General features: G+C 37.1%; 1 protein-coding gene across 1 annotated transcript in view; it reads left to right on the forward strand.

Annotated features, from left to right (window-relative positions):
* The window catches only part of LOC150096515 (potassium voltage-gated channel subfamily KQT member 1-like), a 231,548-nt gene that overhangs the window by 99,169 nt on the left and 110,706 nt on the right, over nucleotides 1-21,673 (forward strand). The window contains exon 12 of the mRNA XM_090408631.1: nucleotides 19,158-19,286. Coding sequence (XP_090264757.1) covers nucleotides 19,158-19,286 — 129 coding nt within the window. The remainder of the gene's footprint in view (nucleotides 1-19,157; nucleotides 19,287-21,673) is intronic.

Consider the following 21,673-nt stretch of genomic DNA (forward strand, 5'->3'; position numbering starts at 1 on the left):
TTAGGTTTAGGGGCCACGAGATGGCGGCACCTGTAGAGCTGTTCTCTTCATTGCGTGCCGCTTAATTAGTGATAGCCTTGGGCCAGCTATCTCTGATTGGGTACCAGTGGAGATTGAACTGCTCACTCAGTCTCCAAAAAGTTGGATAGGGTTAAAAAAAAAAAAAAGGCCTTGCCTACTCCCTGTATATACGAGAATAAAAAGGCGATTTATCGAAAAATAGCTTGGATAAAAAAATAGCTGATTTATCCAAACATGTATACACTGTACTTACAGTGTGTATGTATATTTCGAAAGTTGCAGCACCCCCATGATTTTAAGCCACGACGCCACTGCTGAATACACTATATCCCTCACATTCTATCCCACTAACTATATCATCTGTAAGCCATGTCTCACTAATGCCAATAACCTGTGGCCAGGGAGATTTTTAAATTATTTTTACTCTATTAATTCAGTATTAAGTTTGTGTTTTTGGGCGAAGATTAGGCTAGGGTTAATAAATTAGAAACCTGGACACTTGCCCAGTGTTTAAATGGTAGCAATTTATATTACTAATCTAATCTAAATACAAACGAGCTTTCCCGCGAGAGTGTCCGAGATGTGGAGAGGATACTTGTTTCTTAGTGGGGGCGCATGTGCATGAGTATCATGTGAACCGTCCTGAAATAGTGTATGTGAGTTTTTTTTTTTAAAAAAAAAAACGTGTCTTAGATTGTGGAATTTTGCATAATTGCGTGATTTTCAAAATTAAAACAAGGTAAGGAACAGAATTAGAACAAGGTAAGGAGCCTCCGTAGCTCAGTCAGTATAGACGAAGCCCTTTGGTCTGAAAGACCTGGGCTCGATTCCTGTCAGTGACGTGAGGAAGCTTTATCTGGTCTCTTTCGACGAAAGGTGAATTAGCCGGTCTCATACGGAGGTAGGGGGTTTTTCCACCCGGAAACGCTAGTTTTTCGCCTCCCCAGAACAGGCAACTGGCCCCGTGAATGCACACGGATTACAGTCATGAATACGTCCCAGCCATATGCCGGTTCTAAGTCCGGATAAAATTGGATGGTTGGGGAAAGCAATGGTAAACTACCTTGTAAAAATCTCACCAGGAGTACTTTGTGGGCAATGCCTAAGGTCGGAAACCACTGAAAGGGAAAATCAGAACAGAAGGAACAGTTACATCTATTTACTTCACTATTTGTTTATGTTATGGTTCAATGAAAATTAGCTTTTCAGATTCAGTTATTGTTTACATGAAGAAAAAGAACCGAGGGATTTCTTTAAAGATTTATCAAATGCTGACGATTATAAACTTTACAGATGAGAAGTTTTTCTGTTCCAAAGCGAATTAAAAGGGCAAAAAGATCAGTTTGTAAAGAGGATAAAGTAAAATAGTTGGTTATTAGGCTCTCTGGAAAAAAAAATTAAAAAATTAATTTCTCAGAATTGATTGGTGCCTTTTGCATGTGCTAAACTGAGAAAGAAATTATATATATATATATATATATATATATATTTTAAAGCTGATTAAATGTAAGTTGATGTCTTGTAAATGAATTGGGATATCAATTTTAAAGGGGGTGAGGCACTAACTAGTCATCTATGCAGAGCATTAACATGCCTTAATCCGGGCCTGGTGATTTCGTTCCACATTGAAGAAATTTATGCGAGTATATAATAATATATAGCGAGTATATAGTTGAGCCGATCTGGTGTGAAATAATGACCGACGGAACCAAATGTACAGTTGGTTGCTGCTGTAGGCCAGGGGTTGATGTAGGAGATATGCATCAGCAAATTAGCATAATGAGTGCGGGTCGAGTAATTATTATGGGGGATTTTAACTATGGTGATATCGTTGGAAAGATCACCAAAAAGAAAATGGAATTCCTATTAGACCTTCTACGCGATAATTACTTGAAATAGCATATAACTGAAGGGACTGGACTCTTGGTGTGAGAATGTTGGATCTGGTCATAGGTTCAGAAGACCTATGCATAAGTTGTCCAGGTTATCTCCGAGTGGTGAGAAATGATCGTGCAGTATTGACTTGGAAAGTTGCAAAATTTGTTGATTTCTCTCTTAAGAAGATATATACAGAACTACAGGTTAGGTAATTATAACAGGCTTTGGATGCAGTTTACAGCAATCCCATGGTATAAAAAATTGCAGGGAGAAGATGTTAGCAGTGTGTGGGATATAATCAACGGGTATCTGATGGAAGCAATACCGTAATGTATTCCCATGGTTAGAAAGATGAATAAGGTTTAGATGGATCAGTAGTGGTATTAGGTGTAATCTGCAAAAAAAAAAAAAAAAAGAAAACGTTATGGAGAATTTACAAGAAGAAAGGTGATCAGTATACTTACGAGCAGTACAAAGCTTAGGCTAGAAAGTTACCAGCATGGTAAAGAAGGCTAAATCAGATTATGAGAAGACCTTAGCCAAGAAGGTCAAAGGAAATTCCAAATAATTCTTTCTCTACATGGCAAGTAAGTAGTAGGGGTAGCACTATGAACCAGATCAAGATAAGATAAGGACTCGTGACGTCATGAGTATGGAATGTTTGGAATTTCCCTGAGGAACATCTGTGTGACGTCACATCATGTGTTTCGGTTTGTGTATATGAAATTGTAGGTAATGGTTCGCGTATGGAATTGTAGGTGATGATTAGAGACAGTGCCATAACGAAGGCATGGCGAAAGAGGCACCTGCCATGGGCCAACTAGATTTGGGGCATAAAGCGTAAAAAATGTTAAAAATAGATAAAAAGTCCGCTATTTTATATTGTATTTTTTAAATTTCAGCAATACACTGCTTTAGACAAACAAATTCTCAACACACTGCAACTCATTTTGATAGGGTTAATAGTAATTATTTAACATATTGCATTTAGTAAAATTTAAGTTGTTACATTTAAAGTTTTCAAAATGTTTGTCATTTTTGGGTTGGGGGGGTGCAAGCTAGACACTTGCCACTGGAGCTTCATACCCTCATTACTGTACTGGTTAGAGATAAGGATTCGTGACGTCATGAGTATGGAATGTTTGGAATTTCGCTGGGGGCCACATCTGGCAGTAACATGTGTGTTTTGGTTCGCGTATGGCATTCTGGGTAATTGTTCACATATGGAATTGTGGGTGATGGCTAGAGGTATGGAATCCTTGGAATTTCCTCAGGGACTCATCTGTCTGTGACATTACGTTGTGTGTTTTGGTTCGCATATGGAATTGTGGGTGGGTTAGAGATAAGATCGAGTATGGAATCCTTGGAATTTTCCTGGGGACACATCTGTCTGTGACATCGCCTTGTGTGTCTTTGGTTTGAGTGTGAATGTGTGAGTAATGGTCAGAGTGTGGAATTCTGGAATGTGTTTGTCATTGACATGAAATGAGTTTTTTGTTATGTGTGGCATTATGGGAAATGATTAGAGATTGGAATTCTAGGTGGATATTTGGTCAAATGTTGGGGTCTTTTTTAATAATATTTTCCCATAGAAAATATTTGTCCATATACCAGCAGACATTTTCTAAAATAATTAGTTACCAGATATCATTGGGGTCCTTCTCTCCCCCCCCCTAAAACACACACACACACACACACACACACACAGTTTTTTCTTTCATGTTTACATTTTCTAAAATAATTAACTACTAGATATTAATGATGTTCTCCTCACCCCCACCCCCTTAAACACACACACACACACACACAGTTTTTTCTTTCATGTTCACATTTTCTAAAATAATTAATTACTGGAATCTCAGTTTTACTGCTTTTTTTTTCTTTCACATTTTTTCTTGTCAATAGGTTGTAGTTAGACATTTTCTAAAATAATTAATTACAGGCTATCAGTGGTCTTTCCTGCACCCCCCCCCCTCAAACACACACATTTTTTTTATTCTGTTCACATTTTCTAAAACTAATTAAATGTTACCTTTATTACAAATTCTAAGCAGAATAAATATTCTTAAATATGGAGAACACATCATCGACACCTTAATTGTTCATTTAAGTTTACAAATGCACATTGATTTAAATGAAATATTATTTAAGTATATTCACAATGTAAAATTAAAACGTAATTACCTAGAACTATTTCACAATTTGTCCCTCTTGCTATTTTCCTGAAGAAATTTCAAAAGGTTTTGGGTTTGCTCATTTTTTTTTTTTTTTTACTTTATGGGATGCACAAAACAATACAGCATAACACACACACACACACACACACACACACACACACACACACACACACAAAGACGATCTGTGACATGAAAGAACGAATTGCAGTAAATAACCTGAAAATGCAGTTGATTCTTGTTCCTTATAGCTTTCTGTCCGTTAGTTTAATATCATTCTCACTGTGGCTCATGGCTGTGTTTTTTCTCACGGTTGTGATTGTTCTCTACTTAGTGACATCATGGGAAGTAAAGTCACCGCTATCCTCTTCTGTTAATTTTCACACTGTAATGTGACAAATTACACTAAGACTTGGTAATTTGTTTACAAATTTGATATGCTTCTATATATTTTTTCAATCTGATTGATTGTGTTTCTCTATTTTACTTTAAATCTTGCATTAGTATTTTTATAACTGAAACCTCAGCGAAGAGATTATGTATTTCAACAACGTTTTCGGAAGTCGAGATATGGAATTAACAAATTCTGAGGATGCATCAACTGGATGCACCGAAAGGCCACCGAAGCTGAAAATCCCGACTTCATTGTATGCATGAAAACTGCTCTGTAGCTTTCAGCATACTTTCTCACATTTCTTAATAAGAGATACATTTCTCATAAAAATTCATAATATGCTTTTCAAAATCTACTTTTTATGTCTCCTTCGTTGACATACAGAAACTTCTTTTTGCACTTGTAATTTTTTTTCCGCATTCATAACTAAACAGAAATTAAGACTTTAAACTTTACAAGTGTCTGAAAGTAGGGTTACCATATTTCTTGAAAACAATATGTGACATCAATGTCGACCATAAAAAAAAATTGTAAAGAAAAATAAAATGTTTACCTTCAAATAAATATTTATGATCAATGCAAACAAGAAATTCATAAGCTTCTCAAAGTTTTGACATTCACACCCGTATTGTTTTCATCATTTGGAATACCGCAACCTGAAAATTCGCATCACTCGATATGGGCTTTTGATATGCTTATATATAATTTTTTTTTTCAATCTGCTTGGCTGTTTTTCTCTATTTTATTTTAAAAATTCAAAATCTACTTTTTATGTCTCCTTCACTGACATACAGAAACTGCTTTTGATTGCAAAACTGTGGGGATGAAGTTGTCCCTTCTGGCTATTAATTTTACCTCCGATTCCTTGTGCTTCAAAGCTACTCCTGTAGCTAAAATTTTATTTTTAATTTATTTTTTTAAAATGTCATATTTTCCTTTAGCATTAGTAAGTTTAACTCAAGACTATGAGATAAACAAGGTTTGGACTCTGCTTCAGCGTTTTCTTATTAGAAACTTCATTTGCCAGCACAAATAAATAGTTATTTCATATTATTTCAAATGAATATTAGCCCTGTAGTATACTTTGTTAATTTCTATGTTACAAAGTTCCAAACATTAAAACTTTAGACTGTAGTGATCAGGGGCGAATTCTCCAAGCTTGCTGCGCAAGCTCATTAATTGAGAAAGAAGTAATATTTATTTTTTAATAAATGCATGCATTTATAAGCATTCCATTTAGGTTTATTTTTGTAGACAGAAAGATGCCTTAAGCTTGCACGGCAATAATTGAGCTTTGCGTTGTGTATCGAAGGCCGATGTTTGCTCGTCTAGTCAAAGCTACCGTGGCTTGCTCGGTTGTAGGAGCTTCCAGATCGTCGCAACAGCACTGTGATTAAATGTGCATGCATAGCCATTTCACGTCGTCTCATTCTGTTGCTTAAACACAGGCCATATGCAGTCAACGTAGCTCTATCCAGTGAGCTTCAGCCAGCCTTTACAAGTGTGTATGTTGCTTGGGAAAATAAGTTATAACCAACTTTTTATGACGATGTTATTGACCAGTTCATAAAGAACCGTAGGGTAGAATTTGTATTCAAGTAGCTAAATTGAAAAAGATAGAATATCATTTGTAAAATAAATGTTGCATTTGTATGATTAAGTGTACATAAATTTCTAAATATATAGTTTTAAATGGTCAGTAATTCATGATTCCTCTAATCAGACTTCAATCATACCTCTCACTCCCTGAATGATAAGAAGAGCAAGCGTGAATTTCAAGCCCAGCATTCGCCCCTGATAGTGATATTTTATGTGAGTGTAAAACAAAAAGTGTCTAATCATGACTCATATTTTTGATGTTTATGCGCCGTCCTTCTCTGATGTTAATGACACCAACATTCTAATTGAGATTATCAGTTCTGGTTTGCGAGTATATGGATGATTGGTTTATAGATAACTCAAGCAATGTCAGTAGGTAGCATTAGATATGCTCCTAAAATAATTAATTACAGGATATTATTCCTCCCCCCCGGTTTCCGGAATTAATTTTCCAGTAGTGATTTTTACACTTACGTTTCCTTGTATTGTGTGTGTTATGGGTGTTAAAGTCAAAGTTTTGACTTTAACACCCATATTGTTTTCATCATTTGGAATACCACATCCCGATTTCTTACAGAAGTAGCAGGAATTTTTCTCCCTGAAACGTGGGATTTTCATCTCGTATACTAGCAAAATTATTATTATTATTACGGGCGATTCCAGGGAGTCCTTAGACTCATCGAGGGAGGCCCTAAAGATCATGTCCACACAACTATATGCCATTCTCACAGTATCTATCATACCTTGCCTTGAACTCACTCACCGTCACAGCACCCACAACAAACTCTGGCAGCTTATTCCACTCATTTACCACTCTAAAAGTAAAGAACCCAGCTCTAACACCCCTGCTAACCACACTCTTGCCCAGCTTCCATAGGTCCCCTAGTTCTCCCACCACCAGTCCTGATCTAAAAATATCCTCTGAATTAATCCTATAGAAACCCTTCAGCAATTTGAATGTCTCAATCATATCTCCCCTTTTCCGCCTATCAACTAATTCCTGCAACCCACAAATGTTCAACCTGTTCTCATAAGGTTCATTCCATAGACCCGCTATCATCTTAGTCACTGGCCTCTGGATCCTTTCCACCTCCTCCCCATCAAGAAGGAACCTAGGTGACTAAATCTGGGCACAGTAGTCGAGATGAGGTCTTATCAAGGCTCGGTACAGAGGTACAATAACTTGCTTGTCTCTGCTCGTCAAAGTTTTTTTCAACAACCAAGTGAGTTGATGAGCTGATTTTGCCACTTTTGCAATTTTTCCCCCCCTAAACTTCATCTCCCTATCCACCAACACTCCAAGTCCCTGGCCTCATCAATCTCCTGGAGTACAGTTCCACCAATATCGTATACTGCTGCTAATCTTTTCACCCCAAAATGCACAACCTTACATTTTGTCACATTAAATTGACATCCATTCTCTTTAGCCTAGAACTCCAATCTATCCAAGTCTTCCTGCAAGATTTTGACATCGTCTGCATTCACTATTGCCCTACCTAACTTTGCATCATCAGCGAACAAATGAACTGTTCCTCTTAGAACCTTCCCTATATCGTTAATGAAGAAATTAAACAGCAGTGGTCCAAGAACAGAACCCTGCGGTACTACTAGTAACAGGCCGTCTTTTGGACTCTAATCCCGAATAAACTACTCTCTGATATCTCTCCATCACCCACCCACCTATCCATTTCACCAACCATATATCTATTCCCATATGTTGTAGTTTACGGATTAGAATTCTATGTGGTATCCTGTCAAATGCCTTAGCCAGGCCCAGCAGTATCACTATAAACCCTTATCCAGTTAAGCCGTCACTGTGTTATAAAACTTGAGCAAGTTACTGAGGCATGATCTACCTTCACAAAGCCATGCTGTCTCCCGTACAGTATCTCAATATACAGACAAAAATCCTATTGGTGGTGGGTAGAAGATGGCGTTTTGTGTAGTTCGTGGATTAAGTGACTTTGATCCTTTGCAGATGTCATGTAATAAATTGAGTGTCTTTTGATGATACACACTGTATCGCCCAATTTCACAGCGATTTTTTTTGAAGTAAAATATGCGATTATCGGGATTGATTACGGGCGAAGAGTTGCATGTGTTATCAATATAAATCAATCTTCCGTATGAGTTACAGATGGTATGTTAATAAATTTATGCATACATAATTTTTTTAATATGGGGACGCAAAACACAAATACAGCATAGCAACCAGTATAAATTCGCGATGCTTGAGATTGGGATATTCCACTCTTCTTTACTATTTAATTTTGCGGTTTATTGGCACTTGATAACGGTTTCTCCTCTAAGAGAACAATTTATCCTGTTTATATATATATATATATATATATATATATGACAGAATGATCATTGACTCGGTTAACATACATAGTTTTATGAAGAATTAAATGACTAGAACCGAGATTTAAGTAAAAAGGTTTTAATATAAACACACTACTAGTTTCGGCCTGTAACAGCCTTCTTCAGGTGACATTATAAAAGAAAAAACACTAAACATTGAGGGTTAAAAGACTATGAAACAACACAGACAGGCTTTATACATAATTAGCATGAAAACGTTGTAGTTGTATTTGAAGCTGTTCTTTCGTTTGTTGCATTGTTGGGAGAGTGCGTGTTTGCTGCATCACGTGAACACCAGTACATGATTACAGCTGAATGACTATCTGGGAGGTTGTAGCTTAAGTTGTTATTTAGATGAACAGGATTGAAGATGATTTCTCTAGATTCCACAATTTTTCAATCTATTTCGTCACTGCAACGGAAGATGTTAGTAGATTTTTCCAGCAGACTTTGTGACTTTGGTTATCATCATTAGGATTAGCCGAGAAAAGGATATGACTTGATAATGTACTCGCTCGCTGTCTCCTGTAAGTAATGTCTCTCATGTGTTCTTCCATACGCATTTCGACAGATTTGTCTGTCTGCACAGTCAGTCCCATCGTTTCCCTCCTCATAAGCTTGGAATAATTTCCACCTTGGGATATAGAGCCTGTTCTCTTCTTGATGACACAAATGAACTTCTTAGAGAAAAACCATCTGAAAACTTCTTTCGAAGTTAATGGATATTCCAAGAAAATCATTGACAAATTCCTTCTTAATCCTCCTAGACATCACTCAGAAGAAACAAATAGATTCAAAGGCAATATATCTATTCCTTACATAAGTACTGTTTCACACAAATTAGCAAAAGTTCTAAGAAAATATAATATCAGAACCTTGTTCACTCCACTTCCAAAGATCCGTTCCTTAATTAGCCACCCAAAACCTTGTCATCATCAACTCAAATACCCTGGTGTATATAAAATATTATGTGACTGCGATATTCCTTATTTCGGGCAGACAGACAAATCTGTCGAAATGCGTATGGAAGAACACATGAGAGACATTACTTACAAGAGACAGCGAGCGAGTGCATTATCAAGTCATATCCTTTTCTCGGCTAATCCTAATGATGATAACCAAAGTCACAAAGTCTGCTGGGAAAAATCTACTAACATCTTCCGTTGCAGTGACGAAATAGATTGAAAAATTGTGGAATCTAGAGAAATCATCTTCAATCCTGTTCATCTAAATAACAACTTAAGCTACAACCTCCCAGATAGTCATTCAGCTGTAATCATGTACTGACGTTCACGTGATGCAGCAAACACGCACTCTCCCAACAATGCAACAAACGAAAGAACAGCTTCAACTACAACGTTTTCATGCTAATTATGTATAAAGACTGTCTGAAATATATATACACACACACACACACACACACACACACACATCACTGTGGGGAAGGAAAATATTTTAACCTATGTGCTCAGAGGATAAAAGAAAGCCTAACTAACTGTAGGCAACACCTGACTGCTTTACAACACACGAAAGATCTTGTTCCAACATTGGTCGATTGGTAGAGCCTCTGCTACTAATGGCTCAGTTAAGTAAGTTTGAGCGCGGTTAGTAGTTGGAAGGGCGCAGACGTTCGATGCTGTTGGCACACTCTCCCTCGATGAGTCTTTGGACTCCCTGGAGGTGTCAAATAATAATAACAAACTCTATCGTATTACGTTATCACAGTAATCCAGATATATCCACACAAACAACTACTGTATTGTAAATACATTTGCAAGAACCGGCAATCCGAAATATTATTTTGGTCGAATTTCTGAAAAAAAAAAAAAAAAAATGTGTGTTTTGTTTGTTTATAATAAACAACTGTTTAGCTGTTACAAAATGTACTAAAAATGCGAAATGCCGTACATTTTAGGTATATTAAAAAGGGTTCCGTTATTCGTTAAATGTTACTATCAGTATTTTAGCTGTGTGTTTTATCATGGTATTTATCTATGAGATGGTCTAATCTGGACGATTATTATTTATTTATTTTTATTAATGTGTGCTTTCACACACATGCTACACTCTAATGACGTTTCTTTGATTGCTTAATTTACAAAGAACTTTTGTAGTAGATAAAAAAAAAAATGCCATGATGGTTTTAAATTTATTAACCCTAATTTATCATTTGAAGAAAGGAGAAGTTGATCAGATAACGATAGCAGTTTTCAGTAATTAGTGGTAAAATTTAAGAACATGTGTAATTGTGATATTTGCGCTTGGCCAAGTGATGTAGCTATTTAAAATGATATTTAAAATAAGTAATGGAAGAATATAAAAGTTTTACTTAGAAGCTTTCAGTATTATATTCTATTATTAAACTGAGATAGGTGAATAACATAGCATCATATGCATCATTCGATTTTCATCAGATGAAATCTTTATATAGAGTGGTCTCATATGAGTGCAGTGGAGCTATTCAATTCCTCAAATAGCTTGTCTGTGTAGATAGGCCATCTACACAGACAAACACAGACCTTGACTTAGTGTATGTGTGCAGTGTACTTATTAGGGTGAATGGTTTGTTCAAAAGTGAGAGAGTGTCATCATTATTATTGTTGTATGACACCTCCAGGGAGTGCAAAGACTCATCAAGGGAGGGCACCCAGGCTGACCACCTAGTAAAAATATTTAGTACAACTTATGCAAACAAAAAGGGTACTAAATCTAAAAAAAATACTAGATTTTTATTTGCTTTCTTTGCACTCTATTCTACCTGATTTTGCTAAATTAATTAACTCTTCAGAAATAGTAAAATTTGTATGCTGATGAATATTTCAATTTTTTTTTGTCAAAAGAAGCCCATTCATCAAGGGAGTTTGTAGTTGATTTCTTATTTTATTCTTATTTATTGTCACTGCTGAAAATATTCTTTCAGTTGTTTTTTTCCTTGAGATTTAGAATCAAATTTAAATTTAGAAAGTTTTTCTTGCCACTCATCCATGTTTAAAAGGAAAATCTAAATAATATTTTTTATGAAGAACTGAACAGTTTTTGTTAATAAAATTAATAAAAATGCCGGACTTTAAACCAACTATACAGAACAGACACCTACTCCAAATCAAACTGCGACTGCGAGCAATGAATTGATATTCATACAACATCGATTATATCTCATCGTTGAAGTTTGAAATTTTGCTCCACATTGTGGAGCAAAATTTTATATAATGGGATCCACATTATGCTCTGCATCGATAAAAGGTAGTTACTTATATTAAAATATTTAATTTTTCCACTTGTTTTCATTGTTGTAATGATCTTTCATAATAGCGAAGAATATATTTTCATTGGCTAATGCCAGTCAGATTGTGTAAGTAGGGGATCTTGGTGGTGGGAGAGAAGGTTAGCGAACAGTGAGAGGAGGAGGAAAAAAAGAGAAATCATGCTGGTGTCACTGAATGTGACATGTGGGAGAAGAGAAAAATATTAAACTCATGTGTCTAACTCTCATGTTGTTATTGTTATTATTCGTAAGAAGAAAGTACTAGATTTGTTGGTGAATGTACTAGAACACTAAACATTTTATAAAATTTACTAGATCTAGTACGAAAGTACTAGTGGTGGTCACACTGAGGGCACCTACTCCACAACTCTCCATCTACACCAATCCACCAACTACTTTCATCATCTACACCAACACCATCTACCGCTGACCACCACCACTAGTATTTTCACACAAACAATCGCAAACATCCATGCCCATGTCAGGATTCGGACCCACAGCCTTTTGACTGGAGAACGGATACGCTAACCACTTGGCCAACCAGGCCAGCATGTCTTGTGAACCTGAGAAATTCTAGTTGTGAGCTCAAAATTGCTCCAGTTGAAGTGATGAGCATTAATCTAGAAAACAAAAATGAGTGTAGAGAATGTAGTTGTAGGAGTGAGTGATAGAGAACAAAATATGAATGATTAGTATAAAAGTAATAGAAGATAATGTGAATGATAAAGGAGGCAGTGATGAGTAAAATAGCTACTAATGTGGAGTCTTTTGTAGGACAAAATGTAAATGCAAACAATTTGGATCTGGGATGTGTGTATAGCAGAGAGGAAAATGAAAGGAGAAGTAAGTGGAAGAAAAGGGCAAGAAAATGAAGTAAGTTGTGCGGAGGAGAGAAAGTATTGCATGATAAATCATAATTTTTTTTTTTATTTATTATTATTTGACACCTCCAGGGAGTCCTAAGACTCATCGGTCCACCATCACCATTATTATTTTCACAGATGGTCACAAACATCAAATTTTATGACAAGTTGTTGTGCTTAAGGAGAATGTGGTAATTAAGTTTCCCAGGCACAATAATAAAGGATGTTGAACTGTTAGAATACAGACTTTAGACTAGTAATTTAGTCTTGAAGATACTTCACGTGCAACTTTGCTTATGCTTGGGTAAAGGATTTAAGCAGTATCATATCTTGTTTATTATAACTTAATGTAACCAAGTGGGAAAACGTTTTTGCTGTTATAAGAAAGACTCCCTTCAACATGGAAGCAAACCTATATTTAGCCTATTCAAAATAATAAAAAAAGCAATAAAAAACTCACCCATGAGACCCTTATTTCACTGCTGTCACTTTTATCAGAATCAAGTCATCATCAGTTAACATCTTTCCTATTTCCTTTCCTCTTCACTTAATGCCTACCAGTTAATTATTGATTATCACATCCGTTTCTAAAAAAAACATGAAAAGAGTCATTTCACCTGGGCACAGATCTACTCACTAAATTACTGTCTTATTGTCTCTGCTTTCTACCTTTTGCAGTTGGTCACCAATTTCTCTCAGGTCATTCACTAAATGTCATGTTATTATTATTACTACGTGATACTTCCAAGGAGTCGAAGAACTCATTGCGGGAAGGCACTCTACTCCTCTACACCCGTTGGATGGCTTTTTCTCCCAGATACTTGTACTTTCATCCATGCTTTAACCCTATATATAAATAAATTCTTCTCACTGATCACAAATCCTATCCATAGATTTGTAGTGATAGTATACAGTCATTTCAAGCTTTATCATCCGTAACTAATGCATTAAATTCTATCTCCTTTCCATTTTTCAGTGAGATGAGGTACAACCTTGTAAACTAAATTGCTACTAAAAATGCCCTTCTATCTCATTCTTACAAGAAAGATCTCACTTTACTTCCTCTTATGTTTGGTAATATTCAGATCTCCAAATATCAGTTCTTCAGCCAAGTTATCCTATAGCTTTTCATGCCACATGACATCATAGCCTCTAAAATGCTTGGTTATGTGTTTCTGCTCAACACACTACTTTTCACACGTGCAGTTGCTAACCTTATGTAAATCCCAAATGTGTCTAACCTTATAATATTCATCCCACATCTTAGGCAGGCCATTGGCATATCTAAATGTTCTTGATACTGTCCAGAAGAGGACAGTCCTGTTATTTGTGATCTTTTCCTTAGCTTTCCAGATTGACTAGCAATGACTGTCTCAGATATTCTGTTTGAACCTTGCCTATGGCATTTTCATTGGCAAGATTCTGTTAAAGTGGCCACTATTATTTCTCTCCTTTCTTTTAACTTGTATGAACACCATCAGCTACTAGTCAACATATATTTGCTGTCCAGATTGAAACCTACAGAATCAACTTATCCTTATTTTTCATTCCATTCCATTTCACTCTACTACAATCTCCAGCAGTTTGAGAAACACATGAAAAGATTTCTACATACTACTTAACCTCTTGGCCACATATTTGCCTCTGATGTGCTACAAGAGTTTGATATAAGATGTGTACATGCACCACACACCTATAACAGAGAAAGACAAAATAACAGTTAGTTGAAAAAGTAGCAAGCAGATTTTTGTATACCTTATTTTGAAGAACTAGAGCCGTATATAATGACTGGTGGAATCTGTAATAGTGCACAGGTTTTAGTTTTGGTTTCATTCAGTACAGACGTGTTTATCAGTGCTCCTTGTAGTATTACAGCAGTGATTAAGTTTTGTTTTTAATGATTAGTTCAGAGTTCCTTTCAACATTAAAATTAAAATAGTGATTGTTTGATGTTCTCCTATAGTGTCAACAGCGTGCTCGATCATCAGAGCAGGTAAGACTTTTATTTTCATCTTCAAAAACATTTTCCAGGTCCTTTCCTGTTCCCCACCCTGTGCAGCACTCAGTGGTTGAAGGGTCAAGGCAGATCATTCCCCCACTTCAAGTCTAGATTTAATTATGAACTCACCATATGAGGATCTCTCTTTCAAAGAACTTCTAGCTATCTTTAGGCAAATTGGTAACATCTTGCACACAAAATGGCCAGGAAAGGTAGAAGTTCATCAGATTATGGAGGTCGAGACAGAAGACCCTCAAACCTCCGAACTTTCTTCTCGCCTTACACATGACAGCGTCAATTCCTCCGCTACAACAACTGACATAGATTCTAATGATTACCAGGAAGTCAGCAGAAAGAAGAGAAAGAAAGAGTCTCTTGCTGCAGAACCTGAATTTGTACCTCAAATGGACACAGAGACAAATATACCGACACAGCCCAAAGAGAGGATCCCACCAGTAGTCTTGCGATCTAAGGAAAAATGGTCGTTGCTTGCAGAGACAATGAAGAAAAATAACATCAAGTTCTCATCAGCCAAAAACACAGATGATGGAGTCCGCACACAGCCTGAAGGAACAACGGACTACCGCCAGCTCACCAGACTTATGGACGATCATTAATTTCCATACCATACTTACCAACTTAAAAGTGAAAAGAACCTCAAGGTAGTGATCAGAGGTTTGGTAGTAAACATAACATCAGAAGAAATAGCTACTGACCTTAGATTACAAGGCTTGGAGCCGATCAAGATTTCTCGAATGTATCGAGCAGACAAGCGCCCCATGCCTCTGGTCTTAGTAGAGATCAGTAAAGATCAGAGAGAAATTTATGATCTTAGAATAGTCTGCAACTTGGTCATTAAGACCGAGCCACTGAGAAGAAAGGCATCGGCTGGTCAATGCCATCGCTGCCAAAAATTTGGGCATGCGCAAATGTTATGCAGAGCAGACTACAAGTGTGTGAAGTGCGGTGGCAACCATCCCTCGCACACTTGCGTCAAGCCAAAGACCACACCTGCTAAATGTGCGAAATGCAGTGGCCCACATCCTGCAAATTACAAGGGTTGTTCTCTCCACCCATCCAACCTTCAAAAGCCTAGACAGGAGTTAATCCAGCCCACTCAGAAAAATATTGTGAGATCTGTGCCTGAAATCAAAGCACGAAAAGTTACACCAGATAAATCTTATGCTTGCGTGGTTTCCTCGAGTAACACTGAGGTACTCCCTGCAACTAGCGGTCAAAATTCTTCAGCAATTCTCGCTGCCTCACTAGGGGAGATGCTAATGGCCTTCAGCAAAACAAATCCAAGCCAGGCCGACACCAACAAATTCCTTAGGAATACTCAGGTCATCTTCTCCATGATTAATGACTAATCCGGCTTCAACATCAAATTCTATGCAGATAATATTCTGGAATGCAAACGGTCTCAACAGCAAAATTTTGGAATTACAGGAACTTACAGATCATTTACAAATTGATATTCTCCTCATTAACGAGACTCACCTACGTCCCTGCGATAATCCCAAACTCAGAAACTACTCGTTACTTAGAAATGACAGACTTAATGCCAGAGGTGGAGGCACTGCCATCTTTGTCAGAAGAAACATTCACTATAATGAGATTAAGAAGATTAATACATCTAACCTCGAGGAGACAGGCATAGAAATTCATACCAACAATGCAGGCAGCTTAAGGATTTATTCTGTATACAACCCCCCCTGGCAAACCTCTACTCCCCTCTGATCTCTCTCAGCTACTAGATACAAATGGAGCAATAATTGTAACAGGAGATCTTAATTCCAAGCATCCTTTATGGAACAGCAAGAGTTTTAACAACAACGGAATGATCCTCTACAACTTTGCCTTGAAGAGAAATATTGTTATTGCAGGCCCGATTGAGCCAACACATTATGGAGCGATCGGCAGACCTGATGTTTTGGATATTGCTATTTTTAACAATATTTCTCATCAATTCCGACTTCAAGTGGTTGACGAGCTAAGCTCAGATCACAATCCAGTACTCTTAAGTTTAGGGGAGGAGCCTGAGCTCATTCCCAGCCAATCCCACACTAACTTTGTAAAATTCAAGGCTAAAATAAACACTATCATAGACTCAGTACCTACTATTTCCACCCGTGAAAAAATTGATGCGGCAGTCAACAATCTTGAATGTAAAATACACGCTGGCTTATCCGCAGCTTGCTCTATTTCCACCCCAACTCAAGTTAACTTACTTCCTGCAGAAATCCTTGCTCTGATCAGGAACAAAAATAGGCTCAGACGCTGCTATCACAACACGCTATCTCTGCAAGACGGTCGAGAGCTAAATAGAGCGTCCAACCTAGTCTGTTACGCTTTAAAAGATCACAGAAACCAGCAATGGGAAAGAAAACTCTGTTCTCTCAAAACTGAAGATAATTCTCTGTGGAAGTTGATTAAAGCTTTCCGTACAGATCGCTCTAACATCCAGCCCATTCACAGAGAAAGAGGTCTTGTTTACAGAGATAACGAAAAAGCAGAAGCTCTCGTTGAGGCTCTCCAACTTCAGTGCCGTCCTAATTATGCACAAGCGGATCTAGTCTTCATAGAAAAAATACATCGTAGGGTACGCTCTGTGCTTCGGCAACCTTGTAGCTGTGAAAATATCTGTCCCACCTCACCTAAAGAGGTCTATTCAATCATTAAGAAGCTTAAAAACAAAAAAGCCCCTGGGCCAGACGAAATTACCAACAAAACAATTAAAGCCCTCCCACACAAAGCTGTCATGCATTTAGTAGTCATTATTAATGCAATTCTGAGAATTAATTATTTCCCCTCAAGATGGAAACAAGCCGATATATTTCTTATTCTCAAGCCTGGTAAGGCACCTCAGATGCCACAAAGCTATAGACCTATCAGTCTTCTATCATGCCTAGGAAAAATAGCAGAAAGAGTCATTCTCAACCGACTTAATGAGGAGGTGAATAAAAATAACATAATTCCTAAAGAACAATTTGATTTCCGTACTGGACATAGCACTACACAGCAAATTCACAGACTGATTGAGTTCATCACTACAGGCTTTAACTGGAAACAGCACACAGGAGCTATCTTTCTACATGTTGCAAAAGCTTTTGATAAGGTGTGGCACAAATGTCTCATCTATAAATTAACTGCAGCCAACATCCCTCTTTATCTTACCAAAATTATTAACTCCTTTCTACAGGACCGTAAAATTCAGGTCAAGTTGCGTGGAATTAGATCCTCATTGAAAAAAATCACTGCTGGTGTCCCTCAAGGCTCGCTGCTGTCACCGCTGCTTTTTAACATCTTTGTTTCTGATGTTCCTAGCACATCACTAACCACTATAGCTAGTTATGCGGATGATATGGCAATTCTTAGCAGATCTCTCAGGCCTAATATAGCTACTCAGCGATTACAAACTGCAGCACCAAATTTAGAGGACTGGTTCAAAAAATGGAGAATATCTGTAAATGCCGATAAAAGCACTGCCATTCTATTCACAAGAAGACAAGCATCTCACTTTGGAGAGGTTAAACTTTTTAACACAGCCATCCCATGGAGATCTAGCACCAAATATCTAGGCATTCAACTTGATAACCATTTAAACTTTAACTCCCACATAGTTTATGCATGCAAAAAAGCAAACTGTGCAATTGTACAACTCTATTCTCTCCTCAATAGAAGAAGTCAAGTCAGCACTGAAAACAAACTACGGATCTACAAAACAGTTATCAGACCATCGTTAACTTACGGATCGCCAGCCTGGGGTCACACTTCCCCCACTAACATCAAAAAGCTACAAGTTATACAAAACAAGTGCCTCCGTATGATCTTCAACGCTCTGTGGTTTGTCAGAAATGCTCTCTTACATCGTGATGCCGATATTCCAGATATTCCCACTTTCCTCCATAACAGTGCTGTTGCTTATTTTGCCAAAGCAGCTGTTCATCCAAATCAACTCATTCAAGAGTCATCTAATTATGACGAACACGATAGGTGGAAACATAAGCGCCCGAAAGCTGCTTTGCTTATCGATTCTGGTGCCTCTGTGCAACCCTAAATTGGGTGAGCCAGGTGCTCGCTAACATTTAATACACGACTATTTCATACTGATTAAGTGATCGAAGTCCATGGGACTGTTATCCATCATGCCATATCAGGTTATCAGGTAATAGTGCACAGTGCAATGAGAGGTGGATGCAATAACCAAAATTGAAGTACTGAATTAAATTCAATTTTAGTTAATTTTTCATGTACTGAAGTTCAGTTATATATTGAACTAGTTGAACTAGTACGTGAAATTGAATAAGATTAGTTTTTTTTTTAGAAAAGTGATGTGTTCTGCCATAACTTTTTTCATATGAATCCAGTGTGACCCACAAGAATTTGATTACAGTTAGAATTCTTCTACAGTAAGAATTGAATTTTCATATTATTTTTTGTGTATGTTGCTCAATTTTATCATAAAGAACAAATGGCTTCACTTTTTCCTTTTTAGAGAAAATATCAACAGCATCTTATTGACTGAGGTGCTTATATAAGAAGAAAAAAAAAGCCCTTTGCTCATATTATATAGAATACTGTATGTGTTATTGTTAATTAGTTAATTTGTTGGCTAGAAAGCATTTGAATCATAGTTGCATATATTTGTCAGGAGATGGACTACCTCACTCCTCAAGTGCTCCAGATATGTTGAATGATCTGTCACCAGAATCACCAGACAGAGATTATGGTAAGAACACGTTATTATTTCTCTTTTGAGACGCTTCTTTGCTTATGGAATTTCAGTAACTTAATTCTGAAGTACCTTTTGTTTTCTTATGCTGCAGCTATGGCCTTGGATAGTGGTTAATCTTAAATCCTTAGCATGAACTGCCCTCCTTATGCTCTCACTGGCTGATTTTCATCTTGTGAAAATCATAGTTTAAGCATCTTATGATTCAACAAATTCAGCAGTTATCAACAAATTTCAATATTCATTGTTAAAAACAATACACTATTTAATCTAGTTGCAGCTGTCAGCAGTTTAGAATGTAAATTGAGACTAACTTAAATTTGTTTCTGAAACTTTTACTGGCATTAATATTCTAAAGTCAACTCCTGTTATTCTCCTATTATTCTTGTATAATTTCAGGTATCAGTTTTAAATGCCAGAAATTATGCAAGAGAAACTTTTGTTTTTACTTGAAATTTATAGACTTTTAAACTGTTGAGAGGTGGTTACAGGGTTGACACCGGGGAGTTCTTTCACTTGGTTGAACAGTGGGAAGGAGTGGTGACAAGAGGCAATCCCTGGAAGTTACGAAAGGAAACTGTGAGCAAGAGGGTGAGGAGTGGTTCCTTTGCATGGAGGGTGGTTGAACCATGGAATGCATTGCCTGATGGAGTGGTGAGAGCGAGAACGGTCAATGAGTGGTATGATAGACTTTGTGTTTCTTAGGGGGGGGGGGGAACCTCCCCTCGATGAGTCTTAATACACTTTGTATTTCTTAGGAAGGACCTCCCACAATGTCTTTTGACTCCATGGAGGCCTGAATAATAATAATAATAATAATAATAATAATAATATTCAATTTCACTTTTCCATTAACTATTAGTTTACTGTTATCATTAACATCAAACCTTTTATGGAATCAAGAGACTCATCTTGGGCAGTCCCATTGTCACACACAGCTCATTAAACTGTGTCTTCAACTAATTTTACTTTCTCATCTCTCTTTCCTTGCTCTGTTGTTTTACTCGCTTACTTGTAATAATTTTACAAGTGCAGTCTTTTTGCCTGTGCAAAGCAGGGGATGTTTAGAGAGTGTGGTGAGTACATTTCTGCACTCACTATACTCTCAGGCAAAGCATTTCACTTGCCAACTGCTCACCATGCAAAAAACCTCTGATTACCCTGCACACCCTCCTTATATCCTCTTGGTCTACCCTTATCCCCACTCATTCTGTGAAAAATCTCTTCTATATCAATCGGCAACAATCCCTCAACTTATCTCATTCATCTCTTCCCCCTCCCTCCTATCCCTGAAGGTATGTAATTTGCATTTCCCCCCCCCCTCTCTTTTCATACCTAACATTTCAGAGATCAGAAACTGCCTTAGTCAATTGTCTGTGATTCTTTCCAGTATCCTCATCCCCTGAAAACCATGTAAACAAAAGATGATAAACAGTAAATCATATGCATAGCCTGATTAATGCTTTATATAAGTGACAATGTTCTCCATAACATTGCTATAATTTGAAATAATGTCCTCGTAATTTTAACAGTGTCTCCCCTAAATTTTAGATGCTTTTCCGTTATCATTCTGAGATTCCTTATCTCCTTCACCATCTGCAAGTATCCCAACCATTGTATACGATATTTCCCTTCTCTGTTTTTCAGAGTTACATGACTCTTCCACACCTACCCTTTCCCATTCCTCTCTATCATACCTATTGCTTACTTTTCTCTATGACATTCTAATGCTGCTCTTGTATCTCAGAGTATCCAATTTCTTTGTCTGCTCAATCGTTTGCTCTTGATTCCAGGATCTGCCTTTTTCATGTAAGATGAACAAGGAAAGGGAGGAGTCCATCCTGAATTCTCCCTTTGTTTTGCATGTCTATTCTCTTATTTCACTGTCACACTACTCATCTTTCCATTTATAAGTATTCCTACCTTATTCTGTTGTATTAACCTTTGCTTCTGTTCTTCCACATTGGCTCTTATTTCCTCAGACCTCTTTACACTCCCTTTTCCCTGTCCACCAACTGACTTCCCATTTGGCCCTCACTAAATCTATTTGAATACAGTCTGTCACTCATCAAACATGTTCATAAACTACACTCCTTTTTCTTTATACATGTCTGTTAGAATACCATCCATAATCTTTGCATGCCATCTCAACTCATTATATTATATCATATCTAGAACACACTACGCTTCATATAAATTAAAGATGCCTAGAAATTATATTCTTACAAAGTTTGTGCATGAAGTATCTTCATGGCTGGGTTTGTATACAGAGGCCAGCGACTTCGCATCAGTTGCCTTTAGTACTACTTAGTGCTGCAGCATTACCCTTCCTGTCACACTTATTTCTTATTCATCTCACATTCTCTTCTGGCTAATCAAAATCA

The sequence above is a fragment of the Typopeltis vanoorti genome, chromosome 18 (assembly GCF_054136105.1).
Source record: "Typopeltis vanoorti isolate ZY-2024b chromosome 18, IOZ_Tvanoo_1.0, whole genome shotgun sequence".
In the NCBI taxonomy this organism is placed as follows: Eukaryota; Metazoa; Arthropoda; class Arachnida; order Uropygi; family Thelyphonidae; genus Typopeltis; species Typopeltis vanoorti.